Source organism: Artemia sp. Qi Xiang Cuo, chromosome 2 (genome assembly GCF_049724085.1).
Source record: "Artemia sp. Qi Xiang Cuo chromosome 2, ASM4972408v1, whole genome shotgun sequence".
In the NCBI taxonomy this organism is placed as follows: Eukaryota; Metazoa; Arthropoda; class Branchiopoda; order Anostraca; family Artemiidae; genus Artemia; species Artemia sp. Qi Xiang Cuo.
Window position 1 is genome coordinate 10,595,390 of NC_142795.1, and position 25,422 is coordinate 10,620,811.

A 25,422-nucleotide genomic window follows, 5' to 3' on the forward strand; every position below is an offset into this window, starting at 1 on the left:
AACATACACTATTAAAACATAGCTTATGAGTGGATAAAAAAGACACAAAAAAAACAAACAAAAAAAACACACACACATAAAAAAGACAGAGTAACATGAAAAAAAGAAACAATTAAAAAAGGGAAAAGAAACAGAGGTCGATATCCAACGTTAATCAACAAAAAAAGAGAAAAAAAGAGAAAAAGCAATTACATACACTCAGTTGCCGCAATCTTGTTTGTCATTGTTAGTGCTGACACTTGGGTTATTGCTTTACCTATTATAGGTATTTTGAGAGGAAAATTCCATCTGTTTCCAGAGACATACCCACCCAAATATGACAACACACTTCTATTAATCAGTTTTTTATACTGTAATTACTAAAGAAGGTGTATAGGGAAATTTATTCAGGTTTGAACCCTTCCTCCTCGAAGCGTAAAACATTATTTTTTTATAGCCCACTTTTCAGATAGTAGGTAGATAGATACTTTTATTTTACCAAGAAAAAAAAAACATAAACCTAACTAAATTAGAAATTAAAAATTAAAAGAAATTAAAACTAAATGAAAAAATAATTTTTTTCCCTAGCGTAGTGTTTTCTAATTATATTGGCTTGATCTTTTGTTTATTTGATGAAATAAATCTAAACCTAAATTTTACAAAATAACTGCACAGCCGCATAAAAGACATAAGTCCTGTGGGTGTCTGTATCTTCCATCCCCCTTTTATAATAAAACTAAAATTATTATTTATTTAAAAAAATAAAAAGCTTTAAATATTAAAAAAAAACACAAAATAAAAAAACCATAAAAAAACAAAAGAAAATACATATTCTTTGAAACAAAAAAAAACTTCTCCTGAATCAAGATATTTCCTCTTTTTTTCTTCCTCTCGTCACAACTTACGCACCTCCCCGCCTCCCTACATCTCCTTCCAGGAACCAAAAAATTTACTCACCTTTTTCAGTAAAAGTTTTTATAGTTTTAAAACAAAAATAAGTTATTATCCGCTCTAATCTAATACTATCCGAGAGATCATTCCAGACTGAAACAGCGTTGTTTCTAATAACGAAACCCAACCTCGTTGAGTGTGTAATTTCATGAACGAGATGGTCAACATTTCTAGTAGCATATTCATTGAAAATAAAATTTTGAGAAACATATTCAAGGAATATTCAGGGAACAACTTATTTAAACACTAAAACACAAAAAATGATAGCTAGTAGTATCGCTGTTGTTCAACCTTCAAAACACCAAGCTTTTTTTAACATGCATCATCATTTTCAAACTGGTGCAATTTACTGAGTAGACTACTCTTATTGCTTCGTTTTGCACTATGCGAATTCTTTTATAGTTACTTATGAAGTTACTGGCTAATAAAGACCTAAAATACTCTCTACCTGCCATAATGGCTTGACTCGTTCCTCCAAATCCAAATACTGGTAAAACTCTGATAATGTGCAAATCAGCTTCAGTTTGTTTCTTCAATGGTATTTTATCACTCTAGGATATTGATCCTAAATTGGGAGGACTAATGACCATTAAAACCTAAAATAAATCAAGTACTTCGAAGCTAAAATCTAAAATGATCTATTTGCCTTCTAAACGATTCAAAGGCTGGAACGTGATTAAGATGAGTTCTACCTATCTCTAAATTTCGTTTTGATACGGAATCTTACTCTATGTAAAACGTTCGAAAATATTTCTCTGTTTCTTTTCTTGGGAAGATCTCGCCAGCCTTTTGAAACCTAAAAGACACTTTAAAAATATCTGAGACTTGAGGCTTCTAAAACACTAATGAAAATTCATAGGATCCTCTATAAGAAAATTATTAAATTTAGAAAATTAACTTTCAAATTTATCCTTGTTTTTGGTTCCTCTTGGGAGGAGTTGTTTTTATTTTCATTATCTTCCCCTGAATATTTTTTATTTTAGATTTCACTTTTGAAAGTTATTAATATTATTAAAAAAAACTTAATTTTTAATTTTATTATAGTTACTTCAGGTCTTTCTTCTTCGATTTTATTTTTGTTATAGTCTGAGACGACAAAGAGTAGTGCTTCGGAATTTTCGTGAGCTTTCGTCAGTCATTTCGTTTGCCTTACAATCATAATATTTTCCTTTTATTTGTCAAAGTAGATTACATTTACAAAAGTTTATGGTTACATAAGTTTACATAAGTTTATGGTTCATTTGCTTTTAGACTGCCCGACGGACAGTGATGGGCTCGAAAGATTTGCTTGTCCTTCTGATTCCCACGGTCGATATCTATGTCTGGACGATCATCAGCTCTGCGATGGCTATTACGACTGCCCAGGAAAAGAAGACGAAGATAGAAAATCGTGCATGTTTTATAAAACAGTAAGTGAAAAAAAAAAAGATCCAATACATAAGAAAAACTAGAGAAAAAAATATCTAAGACTGTAAGTCTTACAATAAAAATGTAATCTCTAAAAAAAAATCATTAAAAAATTGATTGCTTCTTGTTTTTATTAGTGGATATCGTGAAGGTCCATTCACTATGAAATTTTGATAATATCAAGATTTAACTAACACCGATTAGGGCATATCACATTTTTTCACGGTCGATTCTCACGGTCGTTATCTATGTCTGGACGATCATCAGCTCTGCGACGGCTATTACGACTGCCCAGGAAAAGAAGACGAAGATAGAAAATCGTGCATGTTCTATAAAACAGTAAGTGAAAAAAAAGATACAATGCATAAGAAAAACTAGAAAAAAATTATCTAAGACTGTAAGTCTTAGAATAAAAATTTAATCTCTAAAACAAAATCATTAAAAAATTGATTGCCTCTTGTTTTTGTTAATGGATATCGTGAAGGTCCATTCACCATGAGATTTTGATAATATCAAGATTTAACTAGCACCGATTTGGGCATATCACATTTTCCCTTGAACCCTCTGATCGGCTGTGAATCCTTCTAATTACCTCGAATTAGCGCTTGCTAAACCTCGGTATTAGTAAAAGTTTGTTAAGAACGGGCCTTTAGGCACCGTATATGTAATCTTAATCTTCATTAAAGCTTTAGTCGGATTTACCTTTAGCAAAGCTTGCACTTTGGAGCAACCAGAGGTCAAGGAGATCCACAGGGAATCGTTGTTGCTAGCCAAATGGTTGTTGCTAAATCTCGCTACCGTGTTGCGGCCCATTAACTTGCCAAAATCCTTTGAGAGTAGTGGAAAGATGCGATAAAAGCACATTCAGTAATGGTGACAGTAAATTAGACATGTAAAGTTGACAGTAAAGTAGACATGACAGTAAAGTGACAGTAAAGGTGACAGTAAAGTAGACAGTAAAGTAGACGGTTTTTCATGAGCCATTTCTACACAAAAGATGAAGGAATATTCCTCCCACAAGATCTCTTTATTTACTCCTCCTCTTAGTTCTTGAAACGGCTTAGGAAAATACCTTAGGATACATATGAACACATAAATTTTATTCTTAATACTCTGATCTCTTGAGGGATCAGGCACGAACCCATTATGCAAATCTTATAATGTTTTGAGTGAAGGTGGTAGTAAATCAAACCTGAAATATTTTTACGCTACTTTAAAACTCAGCCTAATTTAAAACGCCCAAAACTATGTTCCATGTTTAAAAATAAACTATGTTCACATGTGTTGACTAGCAAAAGTCTAGATTTACGAATCATCTATGTTCTTTGTTGATTTTAACGTCTTACCTATACTACAACTACTACTACTATTGCTACTACTTCCACTACTACTACTGCTACAACTACTATAACTACTTCTGCTGCTACTACTATTACTACTACTTCTACCACAACTACTACTACTATTCCTACTACTACTACTACTACTACTACTTCTACTGCTACTACTACTACTACTACTACTACTACTACTACTATTACAACTACTACTGCTACTGTTATTACTACTACTACTACCACTACTGCTGCTACTACTACTACTACTACTACTACTACTACTACTACTACTATTCCTACTAATACTACTACTACTACTACTACGACTACTACTACTACTACCACTACTACTACTACTACTACTACCACTACTACTACTACTACTACTACTGCTACTACTACTACTACTACTTCTACAACTGCTAGTGCTACTGCTACTACTACTAACAATTAACTGCTGCACCAAGGCATACTTAGGCAGATTTAGCAAGCTTCTCTTCTATCCCAATCCAGCCATCCACTCTTAAAACCCAGTTCAGAACTTTACTCTTTACCGCCTCCCATGAAGTTTCAATTGCCTTTAAACCTTTTTGCTATGATCTCTTCTCACCTCATTCGGGGACAGACTGCTTTTCGTTTGGACCCTTAAAGATAGTCAAAAAGCATTACCTTTGGCAATCTGTCACCCAAAAAACTTGGCCAAGGCATCCTAAACTTTCGTTCATTATAGCCTCAAAGAGTGGGATTGAACAGCTTCCTATATGATATATGGTCAGTTGAACAGGTTCCCTAAACTATCCTTAGAGAATTCCTCTAGAAAACATTTAATAAACATTCCTCACCCTTTCTTGCTAGAGACATATGGCTCTAGCAAGCACCCACTTGCTAGAGCCATACTTGACCATACTATCATTCTAATATTATAAATATTCTAAATTCTAAAGACCTAAGGCTCCCAGTATTCTAATTTTGGTTTGCAGGCTTACCTTCCTAGTCAATTACTTAAACCACATTGGCCTGCTATAACATAAAGAAAGAAAAGTATCAAAAATGGGGTTTTTAAAGGTCAAACAAACTGAAGAGGCGGTTGTTCCCTCAAAATATTTGTTTTGTGTGTTTCTTCAGTATTTTCGTCTGGCCTTTATATACCACATTTTTGATCGTTTTCTTGTTTTATGTTACCTTCATAGAATTCCAAACTGTCTTACCAGCGAAAAAATACTCTGAATCTTTTCTACTGCCCTTTACACATCTCCACTGTATCCTTCATTTTTACTAACAACACTGCCCATTCTTGTCAATGCCCAGTGAAACTATCCAATTTATCAATTTTCTTGTTAACTAGTAATACCTCTTCACCTTCATTTTTTCCTGGTTGAGCGATTTAACCTTCTTAACATTAATTGTTAAACCTATTCTTGAGCCATGAACTCTCTCAAAACTTCCAAGAATCGTTCATTTCGACAGCATTTTTGTATAAGATGCTCTAATGATTTGCATAATCTTACTCTAGGATACTTTTACCTTCCTCTTTGACACCAAGTTCTCCCTTAGTCTTTACCATTACCTTAAGACTAACTCCTAGAGATTTTTCTCTTTTACGTCAGAAAAGGAAAATGGAAACGACAAGAACTAGATTCGAAAAAAAATCTGTATCAACACTAACTTTTTCTAAAGGATCTTCTGCTAATGCTAACGACCGACGAAAAAGGAAGTTAATAAACCAAACAAGGGTGATTTTTAACTAGTGGAACAAAACGACGAAAAGACAAATCAGATATTTTATCAAAAACCTGACGCTAAGCCGTCTTCAGTGCTCAAACACAGGAAGGAGAATAGGTGTACAAAAAACAAAAAAAAACAAGGTTTTGAGGTAAACTGAATCAAACCGGAGGAAAAAATGAAAAAAAAAAAAACAATCAAAAATCAAGTTGGACAAAAAATTTTTCCTTAGTGACTGCTGCAGCCAATCTACTAATCTGATTTAGGTTAAGGCGGTTAATTTTTCTTATTAATTTATTAGAATTTAAGTGATCTAGATATCGTCTTGAAATGAGAAGGATTATAAGCGTAATCTCTTTCTATTAAATTGTCATAAATAAGGTTTTTAAGAATATCTCCGGTATCTCTGTTTATAGAGAGGTTTTTCCAAAAAAAACGAAAATTTACCAGTATTATAAATGACAATTCGTTGGAAGAAAAAGAAGCTTCTGTCCCAAAGCTAAGGAAAAGGGCATTAGCAAATTGACTGAAGTAATGAAAATCCAAAATGAAGAAGAAAGAAAAATGGGGTTAGAAGATACGCGACAGCGGGGTCAAAACGGTGCCAAAATTAAAAATGATAGTTATGATGATTGGCTTTATGATTTTTACATGGATAAGATCATCAATGCTTACCATGCCTTTGTCAAAATATGCCTTTGTTTCTGCGTTATGTATTTCACAATGACAAAAGACAAACCGGGGCAAAAGTTGACGTTCAACAATAAAAGCTCCAAGCAATGTAATACTTATAAATAACGACATTAAAGTTTACAAGGACGTTAACCAAGAACCTGATATTGCACCAGCCTCTGTTAAAAAGCAAAGGTTCGGCGTTATGTTTTTCATAATGACAAAAGGCAAGCCAAGGCAAAAGTTAAAGGTGCAATAACAAAAAAAATCGTAATTTTACAAAGATGTTAATTCTAATTTAAGGTCATTTAAAATGTTTAAGGGGTTGATTGATGAAAATGAAACATGGACAAATGGGATTAGAAAACTGGTGAAAGTGAAAATTGCAACAGATGTATAAAAAGATATAGAACAAACGACAGCAAGAATCACATTGAATTGTAAACGACCTTTTAAACAATGATCTGTGGTCGGAAACTGAAAAAGACGTATTTATTATCTGTAAAGAAATTAAATGAGATGATGTATCAATCTAAACTGCTAAATTGAAAAAAACCTTCTGAGGTAAAGATGAACAAAAATGGACAATGAAATCTACGGTTGGAAAACAAGGAATAGCGTTGATTGGCAACAAAAACGATCTAAATAGGTCAGGACTTTAAGAGAAAATTATATATACCGGAGATAAATGGGCCGGAGTGGTATTTTTTCAGATTTGTGTAGACATTATTTTGAATCAGTTCAGGGTGATCGGTGGCTAAAGAAACTTTGATAAAACTGTGGGTATTTTTATAATTTTGATTATTTAATTTTTTTATATAAATTCCGCAGGTGACACTACATAAGGGGATGTTATACGTTTCTATGTCAGGCACGGTCATTTGCCAGGGTCAGGAAATTTAAGCGCCGAAACCCGTATTGGCAGTGAGTTTTCCTCTGAGGATCCCTGATATGAAGTGATCGCTTGGGGAATAATAATATTGTTTTTAGACTTAAGGTGCTTTTGCTTGGTTTTGTACACCTACTTACATTTATTAATGTTGCCTTTGCTCGATTTTGGATGTGATTTTTTGGCTATTGGGTTGGATATACTGGTTTGTCCTAGGTAATTGGATGGATGAGTTAGGTCTAGACCTTTGTCAAGTGATCATTTATCTCAATTACTATATTAGGAAGACAGTTTATTTTTAACCAAATAATTACCTATAACGTACTATATATATATATATATATATATATATATATATATATATATATATATATATATATATATATATATATATATATAGTACTGGACCCAGGCACTCTGCTCGTGGCACACTTCTATATATAGATTCTCTCTGTCACTTGCCTTCTAAACCCAGACAATTAGAGCCTTTTCTTGATGTCATGACGTTCAAATGGACCTTAAATTAGAAGAGGTGCCTTTGTAAAAAAAAATTTTTATTGGACCTTTATTGTACAAAAACTCCTTTTTCTTCCAACAATTTATCTAGTTCAGGTTTTTGATTTTACAAGGTATGGAAGGCGTTAACGACCACCTTTGTTTCTTTTAATTGTTCAGGTAGTAAGACAAAAACTTCTTCTTTTGCCTCGGCTTGTCTTTTGTCGTTATGAAAGACATATCGCCGAACCTTTGTTTCTTTTAATTGTTCAGGTGGTGGGATAAAAACTTCTTTTTCTTCCAACGATTTATCCAGTCCATATTTTTGATTTTCAAAGGTATGGTAGGTATTGATGATCTTCTCCATGTCAAAATCAAAACCCAATCATCATCACTATCATTTTCGATTTGTTTGGTTCGTTACACCTCGGCTTATCTTTCGTCATTATGAAATACATATCGACGAACCTTTTTTTTAACAAAGGTTTGGTAGGCATTGATGACCTTATCCATGTCAAAATCCCAAACCCAATCATCATCGCTATCATTTTCAATTTTGACACGTTTGATTCTCCAGTTTGATTTTCATTGACTCGCTGCTCTTCATTTTCACTTTTGATTTGCTCACTTGTTCGGTGTCGTATGTTTTCTAACTGCATGTGTCTTTGCTCTTCATTTTCATTTTTAACACGCTCTAATTGTTGTTTTCGCATATGCTCTAACCACCCGTGTCTTTGCACTTCATTTTCATTTTTGACACGCTTTTGGATGGCGATTACTTTAGCAATGGCCTTTGCTTTAACTGTCCATATTGGTGTTGTCCTAATCGATGGTCCAGGTTGTCGAATTTCACATCTTATCACATTTGATAGTTCAGGTGTGGGTTCCAAAGAATCATCATTTATAATAACTGCAACTGAAAATTTTCGTTTTTTTGGCCTTCGACAGACATTATATTATATAAATAACTGTTGGGTTGGAAACTCAACAATCTTATTTATTCTATGCATGACATCATATAAGAAAAGGCTTATATTATGCCATATATGATGTCGTATGAAATGCTTATATGGTGTACTAATATAGTACATGTCGCCATTTGCAAAAATCAAATAAGGCTCTTAGTGAGTTTTCTCAGACTTCTGACTTATCTATATCGTTTTTTTATGCTAGAATATCCCTAGATACGAATTTTCCCGAAAAAAATATGGAGCCGTTTTTGAGAAAATTCATACACGTACTTACACAAATATATACACAATTATTGCTCACTTATAAAGATAGTATATAGTGGTAACCACGTACTGTTTACACTTGGGCTGTCTCGTCAAGAAGAACTGAACGATTTGGGTATTCAAAAGCGCAGAGGCTTAAAGCAGAATCCATATCATCATTTTTACTTCTAGACTTCAGAGATTTGTCTTTTGAAAGTTTGCATTCGTGTACCTTTTCTCTCAACTGTTGATGGGTTCTGCCAATGTAAAATTGTAAACTCAATTTATGATGTTTTAATAAAAAGAGATTCACCTTACAATCGTTATGATTTTAATCCGTAATCAACTAGTCGTCTTAACACAAGATAAGTGGACACGCTGCAGTAGTTGCTAGGAAAAGAATTCTTGCCAAATCTAATTTTGAATAGTATTTCAATTATTTGAATTTTGTTGGTTATTAGCTTCTCTGGTTCAGTTCAGTTAACTTCAGAAGACTTGTTTTTTCTTCTTTTATATAGACATTTTTTCTTCTTTTTTTTGACCGCCGAGGGCAGAATGGCAGAGGTCTTTGCCGAAGTTTCTGCTTTAGCTTTTTTTTCATTGACAGAATATCACTGTAGTTTGATTTCTTAATCATTTTTTTTTGCTTCGTTTTTTTCGTCTCGTCGAACCCTATTTTTAGCCAGAACTGTCTTAGTGCATAAGTACTAATACTGTATCTTTTAATACTAAAATACAGAAAAACTCAATTAATAGAAAAATGTTAAAAAGAAATAGAGCTACTGTTTCAAGCTTCCTTAATTTCAAAAAATAATCTTCGCTCTGCTTCGTAAATCTCATAAATTACGCGTAAAAGTTTCATGTAGCCCATCTCACCAAAATACGCACGGGACATATTGTCGAACTGCAGTGACGCTTAATTTGGTTATTGATCACATGTGTGAGAATTGAAAATTCCACTGCATTTAGCTTAATGCAGCTAAAAATTTATGATCTTAATAGAACAAGTAAATACATTACTCAAAGTTAGGGTGAAGAAAGCTAAAATAAACGAAGCCCAATAAATGCCGTACTCTCATAATAGGTTTGACACGCTATCCAAAGCCTTTCATGTTTAATACGTTAAATTGTAAGCTCAATGGCACCATAGGCAACGTAGCATTGCACTGCAGAAGATCGTTGGGCTGATTTTGATTGCCTCACTTTCTAAGGAAATAATATGTAACAAATAATTTCTTAGGAAATTATATTTTCTGTTCAACATCGTTTTTTTCTAAAGTTGTCGAAACATTACTTCGCTCGTTAACTCGTTAATTGCATTGTTCTACTCGTTAACGAGTTAATTGAATTATGGAACCGTTGAGAGAAGAAAACTTTCATTAATTCTCTGTTGGGCATATTTTTTTCTTTAAATGTGATAGTGTAGGCTACTGTCGATCTAGTGGTCATCTATGGAAACTTTTGTACGGAACATTTAGCAAATTAAGGAACTTTTTGCAAAAGATCAAGCATACGTCGGATTGAGCAGATTGCAATCTTTGGAAGGACTGTGAATTGGAGAACTGGACTGTGGCAAACATACGAAAAAAAATACCTTGCAATGAGGATACAATGAAAATGAGTTAACTAGAGATGCTCTCTCATTAAGTCGTTTTTATTGCATCCTTTTTGCAAGGTATCTTTCTGCAAGCTTGTCACTGTCCAGTTCTCAAATAACAAAAAGTAATAACCAAAATAACAGAAATCTTTTTGGTTTTTTAAATGTTAATGCAAAAATCCCGCAAAAGAAAAAAAAATACTATATTTATACTCCGGAGATTCTGAACAAGTATTATTTTACCTAGGCTGTTCTTGAATCTAATATAAACTACTTTTTTGAAATAAATAATGTTTTTTTTAATTTTTTTCTTATTTTTCCGTAATTCGTTTAGCTTCATAACAAAGAGAACCTGAATAAAAAGGGTCTAATAGATATTTATGTAGCCTACTGGCCACACTTGGGGGCTTACTTATTTCATAAGTTGTAGGGGAAGCTAACCATGAAGGATTCACACCTTTAAAGGTTGACCTAGTCCCTCAAATACCCGTCAGACAGCTCTACAGGGGCGTATACCCCTAAGACTGACACCGTATCCTTTTAAATATAAAATGTCCAACTGTAGTTCTATTTTAAATTCTCTCCGAGCCTAAAGAAGACTTGACGCTTCCGTATTCATGATAAGGTCTATTCTCTACTTAAATGCTCCATCCTTCCTATCTGGATGAGCGAATTCCATATCAAATGGTTTCGTGCTGCCTAGCCCTAAGAGATGGGTCTCAGAAGTCCATACACAATTCACAAATTATTCAGTAAAACTCTCAGTAAATGAAACGTCGTAGTGTTTCAGATTGTCATTCTACTATTTGTGGGATTTCTGGAAGCGTCAGAGCCTCAGAAAAGTAGGAAGTCACACCAGTGCTGGCTAGGGTAGACAAGCAATCTCGAGTCTACACAAAGGACTTAAGCCAGCTTGCAACTTTACAGCAATAAGTCCTTGGAACCCTCGGTTGAGCAGAGATTTTGTGCATACCTGGAATAGTCTTGCCCACTCCGGGGTTTCGATGTGGCCTTTTTCTATCAATAAAAGTTAGTGCCCTATCCAAAAGTTTTCCAGTCTCACCACCTGCGACTTAATACATATTCATGAATTGGAATATTTTAGTGTGTACCATTATGCTGGAGGCAACCCACAATCAATCTGCATCGTAAAAGGAGAAAATGCAAACGTATAATACACTGCAGGAAAAAAAGAATCAACCATAGCACAGATTTTGGTACAATGATGTGTGGTCAATAAAACTGCAGTCTCTTCTACGGACGTCACTACTTGAAGTCACTTTGAAGGTTGCTCACAGTCGCATTTATGGTTGGGTAAATTCATGAAAATTTCACCTTCAACCCCCTCTAAAATTAAGTAAATGTGGATTTATTTCAAAAAAAGACATTGGAAATCCAACTTATGGTAAGAACAGCAAAACTAACAGATGTTGAATAGCACCGGAACAATTCGGTCCATTTATGCCCTGCTAATCTTTTGGGAGTTTTAATTTCTAATATTTTCCATATTATTTTCCTATTCTGTTTATTCTTTCCTAATTTTGTTCCTGTCCTTCCCCTCTGTATGATCTCTTCCATATGTTTCTAAGTTTATTATAATGCATTTGATAATTGTGCTAAATATTTCCCAGGAAGAAAGTTTCAATCAAAAGCAGAACTTTTGTTACTAAGTCTTTCAAACGCAAGCGGATGCGATAATTATAAGTGCGAAATACGACATTTTTTTTTAACTTTTCAGGAGAACCAAAAAAACAGAAAAAAGTTTGTTGGCTCTGAAGAATGAGACTGTTTGACATAAAATGAATATATTCTAAACCGACTTTTAATGCTCTTTTCAGCGGTTTAAATTAAATTTTAATTTTATGAACAAATTCAAAGTTATACTATTTTATGGTGTATGTCTCCTTTTTCCTATAGACAATTTCTATCCTCTTCAGCCAAATATATTCTGAGCGAATTCAAAATTAATTAATTTATTGCACAAGTCTCCTTTTTCAAACAGTTCGTGGTAACGAACTGTAAGTAAGGAGCGACCCGGCTCAATGGTAACCGAAACTCTAAAAAACGGAATTTTGGTACCATCAAAAGAATCAGATTTTAATTCTGATTTCAAATATATAAGTTTCATCAAGTTTAATCTTACCCATCAAAAGTTACTCGCCTGAGAAAATTTGGCTGATTTTCGAAAAAAGGGGGAAAGACCCCCTAAAAGTTATAGAACCTTAACGAAATTCACACCATCATATTCAGCGTATCAGAGAACCCTACTGTAGAGGTTTCAAGCTCCTATCTACAAAAATGTGGAATTTTGCAGTTTTTGCCAGAAGATAGATCACGGGTGCGTGTTTGTTTATTTGTTTGTTTGTTTTTCTTTTTCCCAGGGGTAATCGTATTAACCCAGTGGTCCTAGAATATCGTAGGAGGGCTCATTGGAACGGAAATTAGAAGTTCTAGTGCCCTTTTTAAGTAACCAAAGAAAATGGAGGGCAACTAGGCCCCCTCCCACGCTCATTTTTTTTTCAAAGTCACCCAATTAAAATATTGAGATAGCCATTTTGTTCATCATAGTCGAAAATCTAATAAATATGTCTTTTACGATGACTTAATCCCCCCCAGTTCCCCGGGGAAGGGCTGCAAGTTATGAACTTTGCCCATTGCTTACATTTTTTTTTGGTTATTGGGAAGTATACAGACATTTTCAGGAAGACTTTTTTTCTGGTGGGGGGGGGGGCTGGAGGAGGGGGCTAATCGGGAGAATATTGATTTAAATGATGTTTCTTGGGGGGAAGGGACATTTCTATGAAGGGGGCGCTGGATTTCCAAGAATTATTTAAAAATCGATCAGAAATTAAATAAAACAAAAACAAGCTTTTTCAACTGAAAGTAAGAAGCAACATTAGAACTTAAAATGAACAGAAATTATTACGTATATGAGGGGGTTCTCCCCCAAGTCAATACCTCGCTCTTTACGCAACAGTTTTTTTTAGTGCTTTCAAAAGAGCTATCTATTCTAATTAAAAGGCCTTTGTGATTCAGGGATTTGTGAATTAATTTTTTTTTTAACTTTTAACGTAAAGGGCGTGTTATTGACTAAGGGGAGAACCCTATCATATACGTAATAACATATACGTAATAAAAAAAAACAATAAAAAAAACAAGCGATACGGCTCAATAGTAATCGAAACTTTTAAAAACGGAACGTTGATGTCAATAAATGTATTAAAAGAATGGGCTTATAATGCTGATTCTAAATATATGAATTTTATTAAGTTTAGTATTACTCATCAAAGGCTACGAGCCTGAGGAAATTTACTTGGTTTTTTAAAGAGGGGGAAACATCCCCTACAAGTGAAAGAATTTTAATGAAAATCACACCGTCAGATTCAGTGTATCAGAAAACCCTATAACATAGGTTTCAAGCTTATATCTGCAAAAATCTGCAACTTTGTATTTTTTGCCAGAAGAAAAATATACGAATATAGAAGTTCGTTACGTAAGTTAATTTGTAAATTACGTCAGTTCCAAATTTAGAGACAGCCATTTAGCAAAAGAAAAGTAAAATTTTTATGCAAATTTTGTTTACTTATTCAATGACGGTGAGCCAATATAAAAGCTGCATTAACTAAAAAACGATCAGAAATTAGATAAAAAAAACAAGTTTTTTAACCTGAAAGTAAGGAGCGACATTAAAACTTAAAACAAACAGAAATTATTCCGTATATGAAAGGGACTGACCCCTCCTCAACGCCTTGCTCTTTACGCTAGTTTGACTCTGTCTCAGAACTTTATTCTTTAAAACAATAAAAACTTTAGCGTAAAGAGCGAGGCTTTGAGGAGGTGACAGCCCCTTTCATATACGGAATAATTTCTGTTCGTTTTAAGTTTTAATGTCGCTCCTTACTTTCAGTTTAAAAAACTTGTTTTTTTTTATTTAATTTCTTGACAAAACGGAAGACAAATACCATTATAGCTCAATAGGATAATCCTCTTCTTTCAAAACTGGCGTATGTCTCTTTTTTATCGCCGTAACGGTACAAAATAAAACCATTATGATTGCACCATTCAATTGCTCGTGCTGAGTATACTCACGACACATACACAACTTATTTTTGACCAAAATGGCATATGTCGCATTTTTAATTATCAAAGCCGTAAGTATCTCAGGATGTTGGTTCCCATCCTAAAATAGAATTAAAGCTTAAATAAATAGCTACTTTGATGAATTGGAAACCTTTAGCAGCCTTTTCTTTTATTATAAAACTAAGCATCTGCTTGCCATAACACGTGCACTCAGACCCCATGCTTCGCTGAACACAGCCTTCTGTACTTTTGAAGTTTTAAGTCACCTGTACTTTGAGTTCGCCAGCTCATTCAACAACTTTCTAGTATTCAATTTAGACTCTTTTGAAATCGTAAACTTTCAAAAAGTTGCACGAAATAAATTATGTTTTAAATCTTAAGGGAACGAGATTTCTGAAAGTATATTATCTTCAGCCGTAATAAAATGATTTTCAAGTTGATGCACTACATTAGACATAAACGGTAATATAATTATTTGCCTTTTAAATCTGGGAAATGGATGATTATGGGGTTTCACCATAATTTGGCCTTTGGCCCAGGGCCGTATGAAGGATGCAAATTCAGGGGGAGGGGGGTACAAGTACCAAGGGGATTCTGCTACCACTAACAAATCAGTACAGCACTAAATTACCTGAGGTCGACACAGCTGCTCACTCTGCTCTTCCATCGCGATGTGTTCAAAGCTTCACTGTTTATCCCCTTTTACATGAAAGTTTTCCATAAATGAAAGCTCCCCTTCCATAAATGAAAGCTTTGCTTTCATTTAAAACTTAGCTTATAACCTATTCTTGCCCCATTTGTTGATGACGTACTTTTGGTTTAGATAAATCTGTGTATAAGGGTGTGGAGAAAAAAAGTTTTTGATCACACTATGTGGTTTTTCAATGCTTCTTAAACTCCTGAAGAATGTCAATGTTCATAAAATTCAACATAAATCATTGGTAAGTTGTTAAAATAAAAAGTATTTCTTCCTTATAATGGGACCCCCCCCCCCCCAACAATTGACACCAAACAGAGAAGAAAAAGAATTGTTTTATTTTTTATTTCATAGAACATATTTTTAGGCTGATAATGAAAAAGTTCGAATCTTGCGACAATTAATTTAGTTTTACGATTTGAAGATCCTTACTAATCCTTTCTAATCCTTACTAATCCTTGAAGATCGATTACTTAATCCTTACTAATGTTTTCTTCCTCTAAATCAGTTTTTTTTTTATCATGTAGGCCTATTGGAAATCTTAAAAAGCATTCACAATTTCAAATAGTAGAATTTGAAGCGATGTATTTATCTTCTTAAAAAAAGAAAAAAAACTGGAACATCATTTGAATCGCAAGGTATTTTTTTACGATAAAGAAATACATAGAAATATATGCCATAGAAATGCACCAGAGGGCTCGTGGGTTCGACTTCCACCAAAGGCTTTTTTGGAATTTTATATATTATATCTAGTATTATATATGTTATATAACTAAATATATTACAATTTACTGTAACCTAACAGTTAAACACTGGCTGCAAAACTAAAAACTCGCATATTATGCGGCATTTCATGGTAGTTTCATCATTCAGCCTTATTATGATAGCCTAACAATAATGTGAGTAAAATAACGCTGAATACCATTTCACTAATTTATCCATTTACCCAGTAGTTTCTTTATTATTTCCTACTCTATTATAAAGAAGGCTTACTTTTATTAATTTCGTTATTGCTTTAATTATTTTCTTATAGTTGCGTTCTCCTCAGTCTGTTGTGAAATGCTGAAACCACTTGCAATTAGCCAAGTGTTCCTTTTCTGTCAATATTTGCTGGAAAGCATAATCGCATCTAAGACCTTTAAAATGGTATATAAAAGAAAAAAATTTCAAAAAAAAGTCAAAGCCCCTCATTGCCTTAGATCAGGCTGATAGGCTAGCTTTCTGTCTTTAGTAGCAAAAAAGAAGTATATATCTCTGTAATATCATGGTTGTTTCAAATATCTAGCGTAAAACTATATTTAGAGGTACGTACACGGGATTTTTCAAGGAGGCACACTTGTGCCTCTATAAAGAGGCGACCCACCACAATGTTAAGCGATTTCAGGTCCTAGAGGTCGCAGAGAGACGGCGGTAATCGCATTTTGTAGCCCAAGCTCAAACTAAGAAACTTGCAAAATTTCATCTTCCTCCGACTTTATCTTCATGGGGTAAACTGGGCCGGAAGTTTGGACCCTCCCACCACAGCCCCCCTTTAACGTTGTCCGATTGGGCTGAAATTTAGAGGTTAGGCTTTCCTAGGGCCCGGGAGCTTAACCTCGAAATTTCAGCTCATTCCGATCACTCCTTCCCTGTTTTCAAAAAACCAAATATAGCCACTTAAATTCATCATCATTTCTTTTTTTTCTTAGCCACGCCTACAGGACACAGTTGGCAACGGATCCGGTTGAATGAGGACTCATTCGAAGCAGAATTGGACCTGTTAGGGCCTTTTGATATTTTCAGACCGAAAAAATTATCCGCCGAATTTACATTTACGAAAAACCATAGTTTTTTACAAATAATACACATAACCAGGTTAGACATGCTTTGTTATGAAAATATCTGCGCGTCAATTTTCATAACAAAGCATGTCTGACCTGTTTATGTGTATTATTTGAAAAAAAACTACGTTTTCTAAACAGTTAAAGAGGCTGAGTTACAAGGTCAACCTTTAAAACGTACAGGGATTAGGAGGCACAGTTGGGGGGGCTGTTAAAGAGGCTGAGTCACAAGTTCGAACCTTAAAACGTACAGGGATTAGGAGGCACCCTGTACGACGTGATTTGAGTATTCAGGAATTAAAAGCCTTAACACAAGAATGTTCAAGAGCGGGGGTTTGGGGGCGGCAGCCCCCCAACTTTAACTCCTGACACGATCAGCTAACAGTTGGTCAAGCAATAATAAGTAATAAACTGTACAAAAACGTGCAGAAATTATTTGAAAAAAACTACGTTTTCTAAAGAGTTAAAGAGGCTGAGTTACAAGGTCGAACCTTAAAACGTACAGGGATTAGGAGGCACAGTTGGGGGGCTGCCGCCCCAAACCCCCGCTTTCGCAGCCTTTAAATAAAAAAAAAAGTTTTTTAAACTGAAAGTAAGGAGCGACATTAAAACATAACCCGAACAGAAAGTTGTCCGTATATGAAAGAGGCTGGGCCTTCCTCACCGCCGCGCTCTTTACGCTAAAGTTTTTATTGTTCAAAAAAAGAGTTGTGAGAAAGTCAAACTTTAGCGTAAAGAGCGAGGCGTTGAGGAGGGCACAGCCTCTTTCATATACGGAATAATTTCTGTTCGTTTTAAGATTTAATGTCGCTCCTTACTTTCAGTTTAAAAAACTTCTTTTTTTTTATTTAAAGGCTGCAAAAGCGGGGGTTTGGGGGCGGCAGCCCTCAACTGTGCCTCCTAATCCATGTACGTTTTAAGGTTCGACCTTGTAACTCAGCGTCTTTAACTCTTTAGAAAACGTAGTTTTTTTCAAATAATCTTTTGAAGGAGGCTCAATAATAAATACAGTTGTTTGATAAACTGAATAGGAATTGCCCAGCAATTTGGAAAAATATAGGAATCTAAGGAGGGGGATGGGACCCCCCTCCACCATGTCAGAAGATAGTCCGTCCTATGTCGGAGAATAAGTCTATGGATAGAAGCTATCATTGATTGTTTAGCAAGGGTTTACAGAGTATTTTAAATGTTGTTGAGATCACGCCTCCCTCTCTTTGTTAATAGATGGATGGCGATTAGAAGAAATTATATCATCCTATTCTTTCAAACAAATGGCTATTAAAAACATGTAACCAGGTTTTTATAAATACAGTTGTTTATACCCCAAAAGGGGTATAAAAAGGGTGGGTATATATAATATAGTCTTACGATAATAGGACAGATAACCAAAAGAATAGAGTTATGTCTAGCTGCTTCGCCAACTTTTCACGCTTAACCTATCAATAGGCTCCATTTGTCTATATTCCTCGAGTTCGTTCAAAAGGGTACACATACACTGTAAATGTTAGGTATTGATTCTTTTGCAGTTTCTTTTTAAATCAGGTCGTTTGACCTATTTCTTTATTATCTTAAGAAAATATTGTTGAAACTGCTTTGGCTCATTGTGAGAATTAGTAACATTTTTGCCACTGAACAGACATTAGTTACACGTTTTTAGAATTGGGATCGTTGCCAACAGTAAATTTAAAACAATACAAGTTATCTACTGAGTGTGTAGGGTGCGTTCACCGATAATTTCTAGTGTTGTGGTGGGAGGGTAATCCGGAGGGTTTGGGCTTGTCTCAGGGTATTGTGAATTATAGGTCCACCGTCTAAAGTGCTGACACTAGGAGTAAGCAAAACACATTCCTGATACGGGTCCAGCCCTCGTCTCTGCTGGTATGCAATCAAGACTTTAAGATTCTTTATCTTGACACTCAGACAAAGAACAAAACTATTTTGACATATCCCACAAAGGCTCAATGTCAGGTAACGAGGGGGGACACAAGGACAATTAAACAAGAAAACAGTAATCAGAAAAGTAAATAATAATCATACAAAAATTCGATTGATTCATTAAAAAATGTATTATTCATCATACAGTAGACTGAATTAGCAAACTACAAACAATCAAACAAGCTCACTAATATCGAACAATTCCTAGTAACAAACTGTATCTAAGGAGTGACCCGGTCAAATAGTAACCGAAACTCTAAGAAAAGGAATTTTGATAACAATAGATGCATCACAAGAATTCACCTTTAATGCTGATTCAAAATATATGGGATTTATTAAGTTTAATGTTGCTCATCAAAAGCTAGAAGCCTGAAAAAAGTTGCCTGATTTTAGAAAAAAAAAGAAGAAAAAGCAGCCCCAAAAGTCTAATAATCTTAATGAAAGTCTGCACCATCCGGTTCTGCATATCAGAGAACCCTATTGTAGAGATTTCAAGATCCTATCTACAAAATTGTGAAAATATGAATTTTTGAAAGAGCAAAGATCAGGGAAGCGTGTTTATTTATTTATTTTTTTTTTCAGTGGTTATATTATCGAACCAATGATCTTACAGAATCAGGAGAGGGCTGATTTGAACGGAAATAAAAACTTCTGATCTCCCTTTTCAGTGACTAAAAAGATTTGAGGGCAACTATGCAATTGGCCCGTTGTTTAGGTAAAGTATTTGTTGTTGGGAAACATACTGGAATTTTTTCAGGGAGGAATTTTGTGTGTGGGGGGGGAGATTTTTCACAGGGAGAATTTTCTGCGGGAAGCAATTTTTAAGGGGGAATTTTCCGAGGGATACTTTATACCGAGGAAGAGGGAAGGGAATTTACTTGTATGATTTGAAAATCAGTCAGAAATTAAATAAAGAAAACAAGTTTTTTCAGTTGAAAGTAAGAAGCAACATTAAAACTTAAGAAAATACAGAAATTATTTTTTGTATGAGGGGGGCTGCCTCTTCCTCAACCCTTTTTCTTTTTACTAGGTCTTTAAGAATGACTGCTCAAACACAAGGGTAGTTGAATTTAGATGAGAAGCATTTTTAAAGAACTTTAAGGCTTTAGCGTAAAGAGCGAGATTTGAGGAAGGGGCAACCCTCCTCATATACGGAATAATATCTGTTTTATTTTTAATGTTACTTTGTAGTATAAGTTTTAATGTTACTGCTTACTTTCAGTTGAATAAAACTTGTTCTTTGTTATTTAATAATCCAAAAGACTGGATTGGAGTAAGAGATAAAAAAAAATCTAACAATCTATCTGAATATTCGGTCATTGATCTTTTGAAGACCCTGAATAAGATGTAGGCCTAATTTTCAACAATGGAAGACATTGGATTTCAAGCCTCGGTGAATACTTTCACCCGCAATTTATATGGAAAAGGACTGAAACATCTCTATTGGCTTATACTACAATCACCACACCTGTAACTCCTAACAACGCATTACAGGACCAAGCCACCTGAGGCCAACAGAACTGCAATCGCTCATACTCTTCTTCAATCTGTTCAAAGCTTTTTCTTTATCCCCTCCCATGAAATTTCAATTCCCTATTCATCCTTTCCTATGATTAAATAAAAAAACAACTTTTTCTAACTGAAAGTAAGGAACGACGTTAAAACTTGGAACGAACAGAAATTATTCCGTATATGAAAGGGGCTGTCCCCTCCTCAACGTCTCGCTCTTTACGCTAAAGTTTTTTATTGTTTAAAAAAAATAAGAGTTGTGAGAAATTCAAACTTTAGCGTAAAGAGTGAGGCGTTGAGGAGGGGACAGCCCCTTTCATATACGGAATAATTTCTGTTCGTTCCAAGTTTTAACGTCGTTCCTTACTTTCAGTTAAAAAAACTTGTTTTTTTTATTTAATTTTTGAACGTTTTTGAATTGATGCAGGTTATGAATTTGGCTCACCGCACATGAATAATTAAAACAAAATTTGCATATTAATTTTACTTTCATTTGGTTAAATGGCTTTCTTGAAACTTGATTAATTTTATTTACGAACCTTTTTATTAGTAATAAATATACGTAACTTATGAATTAACTTACGTAACGAACTTTTACATTCATATATTTTTAATACGTATATTAGGGGGCTCGTCTACTAGTCAATACCTCGCTATTTAAGCTAAAGTTCGAATTTTGTTCCAATTCTTTAAAAATGAACTCTTAATCACAAAGGCCGTTATTTAGAATAAATAGCTTTTATGAAAGTACTAAAAAATCTTTGGCTTAAAGAGCGAGGTACTGATTAGGGGGTGAACCTAATCATACACCTAATATTTTCTGTTCGTTTTAAGTTTTGATGTTACTCCTTATTTTCAGTTCGAAAACTTGTTTTTTTATATTTAATTTCTGATCTTTTTTTTAAATAATGCTGCGAGATCCGGCAACCCCTTCATTGCAATGACCCTTCCCTCATGAAAACTTCCTTCGTGGAAAAATCCTCCCACGTAACCCCCAACCCACACACCCCCCTACTACCAGAAAAAATCCCCCCTGAAAACGTCTGTATACTTCCTAATAACCAATACTATATGTTAAAATTGGGCAAAGTTCATAACTTTCAGCCCTTCCCCCGGGGACTTCGGGGAATTAAGTCATCCTAAAGGACATATTTATCATGTTTTCAACCATGTTGAACAGAATGGCTATCTCAAAATTTTGATCAGCTGACTTTGGGGAAAAAATGAGCGGGGGAGGGGGCCTAGTTGCCCTCCATTTTTTTGGTCAATTAAAAAGGGCACTAGAACTTTTTATTTCCGATCCAATGAGTCCTCCCACAATATTCTAGGACCACTAGGTCAACAAGATCGCCCCTGGAAAAAAAAAAAAAAAAAAAAAATTAACACGCATCCGTGATCTTTCTGCTGGCAAAAAATGCAAAATTCCACATTTTTGTAAATAGGAGCTTGAAACCTCTACAGTAGGGTTTTCTAATACACTGAATTTGATGGTGTGATTTTCATCAAGGTTCTATAACTTTTAGGGGGTCTTTCCCCCTTTTTCGAAAATCAGCCAAATTTTCTCAGGCGCGTACCTTTTGATGGGTAGGACTAAACCTGATGAAAGTTATATATTTCAAATCAGCATTGAAATCTGATTCTTTTGATGCATCTATTGGTATCAAAAACCCGTTTTCTAGAGTTCATCTATAAAACGTGGCCCAGCCATCTTGGTCTGTCTTTCACTATAGACATAGAAAGCGGGATCGAACCATATTTTTTTTTTACAGATTTGTATGATGTTAGGTCACTTAAAGTAGCCTGAAAATATCCTTAGACCATACCTCAGGATTTTTTTAAACAAATATTCCTCAGGATTTATAGGAACCATGCTTCAAAGTCATACTTGTCACGCGGGGTTCAGTATTCTAACCTTAGCTCACAGATTTATCTTTCTGTTTCCACACTTTTTTCAAATGCAAAAAAATCTCCCTGTGCCTGGGTTACAGCCCACTATACAGCCTGATTTTTACACACTGACTGTAGTCACCATGTTTATTAATAGTACTACCAAGGTAAGTGAAGTTATCCCCTTGACTGATTTTTCCGTCACCTCTTCACCCTCATTTGTTTTAACATAAAAAATGTATTCATTTTATCAATATTTTTATCTAGAACATTCAAACTCAACTAAATAATCTACGTGTAGGGAGTTCTACCTTCCTATTTGATACTATGGTTTTTCATAGACTTTGCCATGTTCCTTAGGATAAATTCAATCAGAATAACCCATATAAATACTGATAGGACAGAATCATGCTTAACTCCTCACTCGCACTGAACCAACTGCTAAACTCACTTCCTGCCTTATCCCCAGAAATATCATTCTCGTAAATAACACTAGTCACTTTAATGTACTCATCTCTTTTACGTAATTAAAACTTAGCTGAGTTCTCACCAACATAATTCTTTTTCTCTCATTTTGTTGATCTACAAATCCTCACTGGTCAATAGGTTTATTTTCAGGACAATTTTTTTCCACCAAGTATGTCTTGATTTATAGCTTAATTCACTTGGATACTCTTACCTTCCTAGTACTGAAACTAAGTTACAAAAACAGCTGGCCTGCACAGAGTGATAAGTAACAAAACATTTTATTTCATCAAAGTCACTCACTGCAGATGATTGCTCCAATAAATGCTGTTTTGCGATATCAATGTCCATCAACTAATTTTTCAGCCAGCCTGGTAGATTTAATTTCATTCACACACTCAATTATTACTAAAATATTATTCGAAATATATGCATGATACTATCGCAAGGACCATTGGAAATTTGCTCAGCTTTTTATTGTGTTTTTCTATTCTTGTTTTTAAGCTTTATCTTTCGTTATCCCTCTCTTCGTGTTCTTCTTGTGTCTCTCTCTATTCCTCTCTCTCTTTATATATATATATATATATATATATATATATATATATATATATATATATATATATATATATATATATATATATATATATATATATATATATATATATATATATATATGCTCGTACTGTGCAGGAAAAGATTATCAGTTAAAATTACTAGATAATTCTCTACATTGAGTTAGACTTGTGCTGGAACCGTTGTTCCGCCTTAATAATTATTATGTTTCGTGGCTAGTGAAGTGATAAGAAAACCTCTTATTAACACGAAATGAAACAGTTATCTGCGTTCTATCCTTAATGAATACCACAACCGAAATTACCAATGATCTGTTTGTTGCCATTGCGAAATAAGAACGAGAAGTAACGAAAAATTCTTGGAAGGAATAGAAAGTTTGAAAAGAACATTCTTTTGTTGTGTTTTACCTCTACTTCTTCTGTTGTTTTTTTCTTTTTGTTTAATATTATGACCTGTGTATTAAAACCGGACCATTTTGCCTTTTTTCCCCGGGGGGGGGCAACAATAAAAACAGGTTTTAGTTTATAATTGTAATTTTAGTGTATAATAAAGAACTGCCCAGAAATTTGAGCAAAATAGGATTTCAGAGAGAAGGGGGAGTGCATACGTCACTGATTAAGACTACTAATCTAAACTCCTTAATTTCTTTTTTTTTAACCAATCAAAGTTTACCACAATTTATAAAATTTACTGTCGCACGATTAGTAGAACACAAAAGAGCGGAAAACTAAAAAATACATTTTGATTTTGTGACTGTTATCAACGGGCGGTTATGGGTACGAAAAACAATACCGCTACCAGAAGTTCTCCATATATACTTCAAAGAGTATATATACCTAAACAAATAAAAGGCGTTATACCACATTTTGCAAAAGACACAAACTTTTGAAGAATTATTCGGCTGAAAACCAAATAATGATATAGTCTCAGTTTGACAAAAATATCATATAATGCCTTATAAATTGCCACAGTCGACGTACCTTTATTCCCCAATGCTTCATGGTGACCACCTTAATTCTTGTATAGTTGATGGTGGTCACATTAATTTTTGTATGTTTCATAGTTATTTGGTATATGTTGTTTACAAACTAAGCGTAAGATTAAAACCAGGCATGCACACAGGCGGCTTCCAAGCCTGGTTCTTCCGTGACAGTGTTAGAGTTTTCCACAGTTCCACTGTTTTTTCATGGTATCCTATGTTTTCTGCAAAATTCCCTTATTTTTGTTATTTTTTAATTTTTGCTCACATGCTTCCTTGGGAAACAAGCTTTTAAGTGGTTGATCACATGTAACTGTAACTTTCGAAAAATAAATTTTCTCATAAAGAAAGAAAAATAAATTTTCTATTATTTTTACTGTCGAATATTCGCATTGATAATTTTTCAAATGCACCATCAGTTGATGATATTGGAGTCTTAGGTGATGGAGGAATTTAAGGAAAAAATTAGCTTTTAAAGAGTTAAATGCGCTTTAAATAAAATACTGGAACAAATAAGGGGTTCTCACTACGCCTACTGATTATGCTGGGCAGTTTTTAATTAAATTTTTATTTACAGATGCGAGCCCATTTAGATGTCGTTGCGGACGCTTTGCTGCGATGGGTTCGAGGGCGCTAGGTCGTCGTATAGTTTCAAGGCTCAAGGCGTATTCTAGTCTGAAGTTGGAAACTAAGATAAATTCTCAACTGATCTACTACACACCGAGGCTGGACTTGATAGGTCAACTGAAAATTTATCCTGACTGATAGTAAAATAAAGTGAGAGGGAGAGGTGAGGATTTCAACGATACCACAGAAGTTGAGCCCTGGTTCGTTGAATCCTCGTTTAGTGAGAGGAATACGTTCTTAGTGCTATTTTTTCTAAGGCCATCCGAAAAAGACTATTTTTCTATTTAGTCTAGAAACGGGCAATTTGCCAACTGCTTTAAGATTATCGCTAAATTAAGGGGCTGGCAATAGGCAATAAAAGCCTATACACTTAAGCTCGACAATTTTAAAGCATAAACTAGCTCTCTTTGCTCGTTCGCAATATCGGGTGATATGCCGAGAAATACACTTTCTACGAGTAACTGTACCTTTGTGATACTCTTTTTCGCTGCTATGTTCATTTATTTCGCAAATATATTCCTTTTCGTCACGCAATTTAAAGCTTATTTTCTAAATTAAGTTTTTTTTTTCTGGTGTCAATCTGTCAG

At 34.4% G+C, this 25,422-nt stretch overlaps 1 protein-coding gene across 1 annotated transcript in view; it reads left to right on the plus strand.

Annotated features, from left to right (window-relative positions):
* LOC148954897 (uncharacterized) overlaps window positions 1–25,416 on the plus strand; it is a 100,010-nt gene extending 74,594 nt beyond the window's left edge. Inside the window, exons 2-3 of the mRNA XM_089107978.1 lie at window positions 2,182–2,339; window positions 24,786–25,416. Of these exons, the coding sequence (XP_088964104.1) occupies window positions 2,182–2,339; window positions 24,786–24,845 (218 nt within the window). The 3' untranslated portion in view covers window positions 24,846–25,416. The remainder of the gene's footprint in view (window positions 1–2,181; window positions 2,340–24,785) is intronic.
* The last annotated feature ends 6 nt before the right edge of the window (window positions 25,417–25,422 follow it).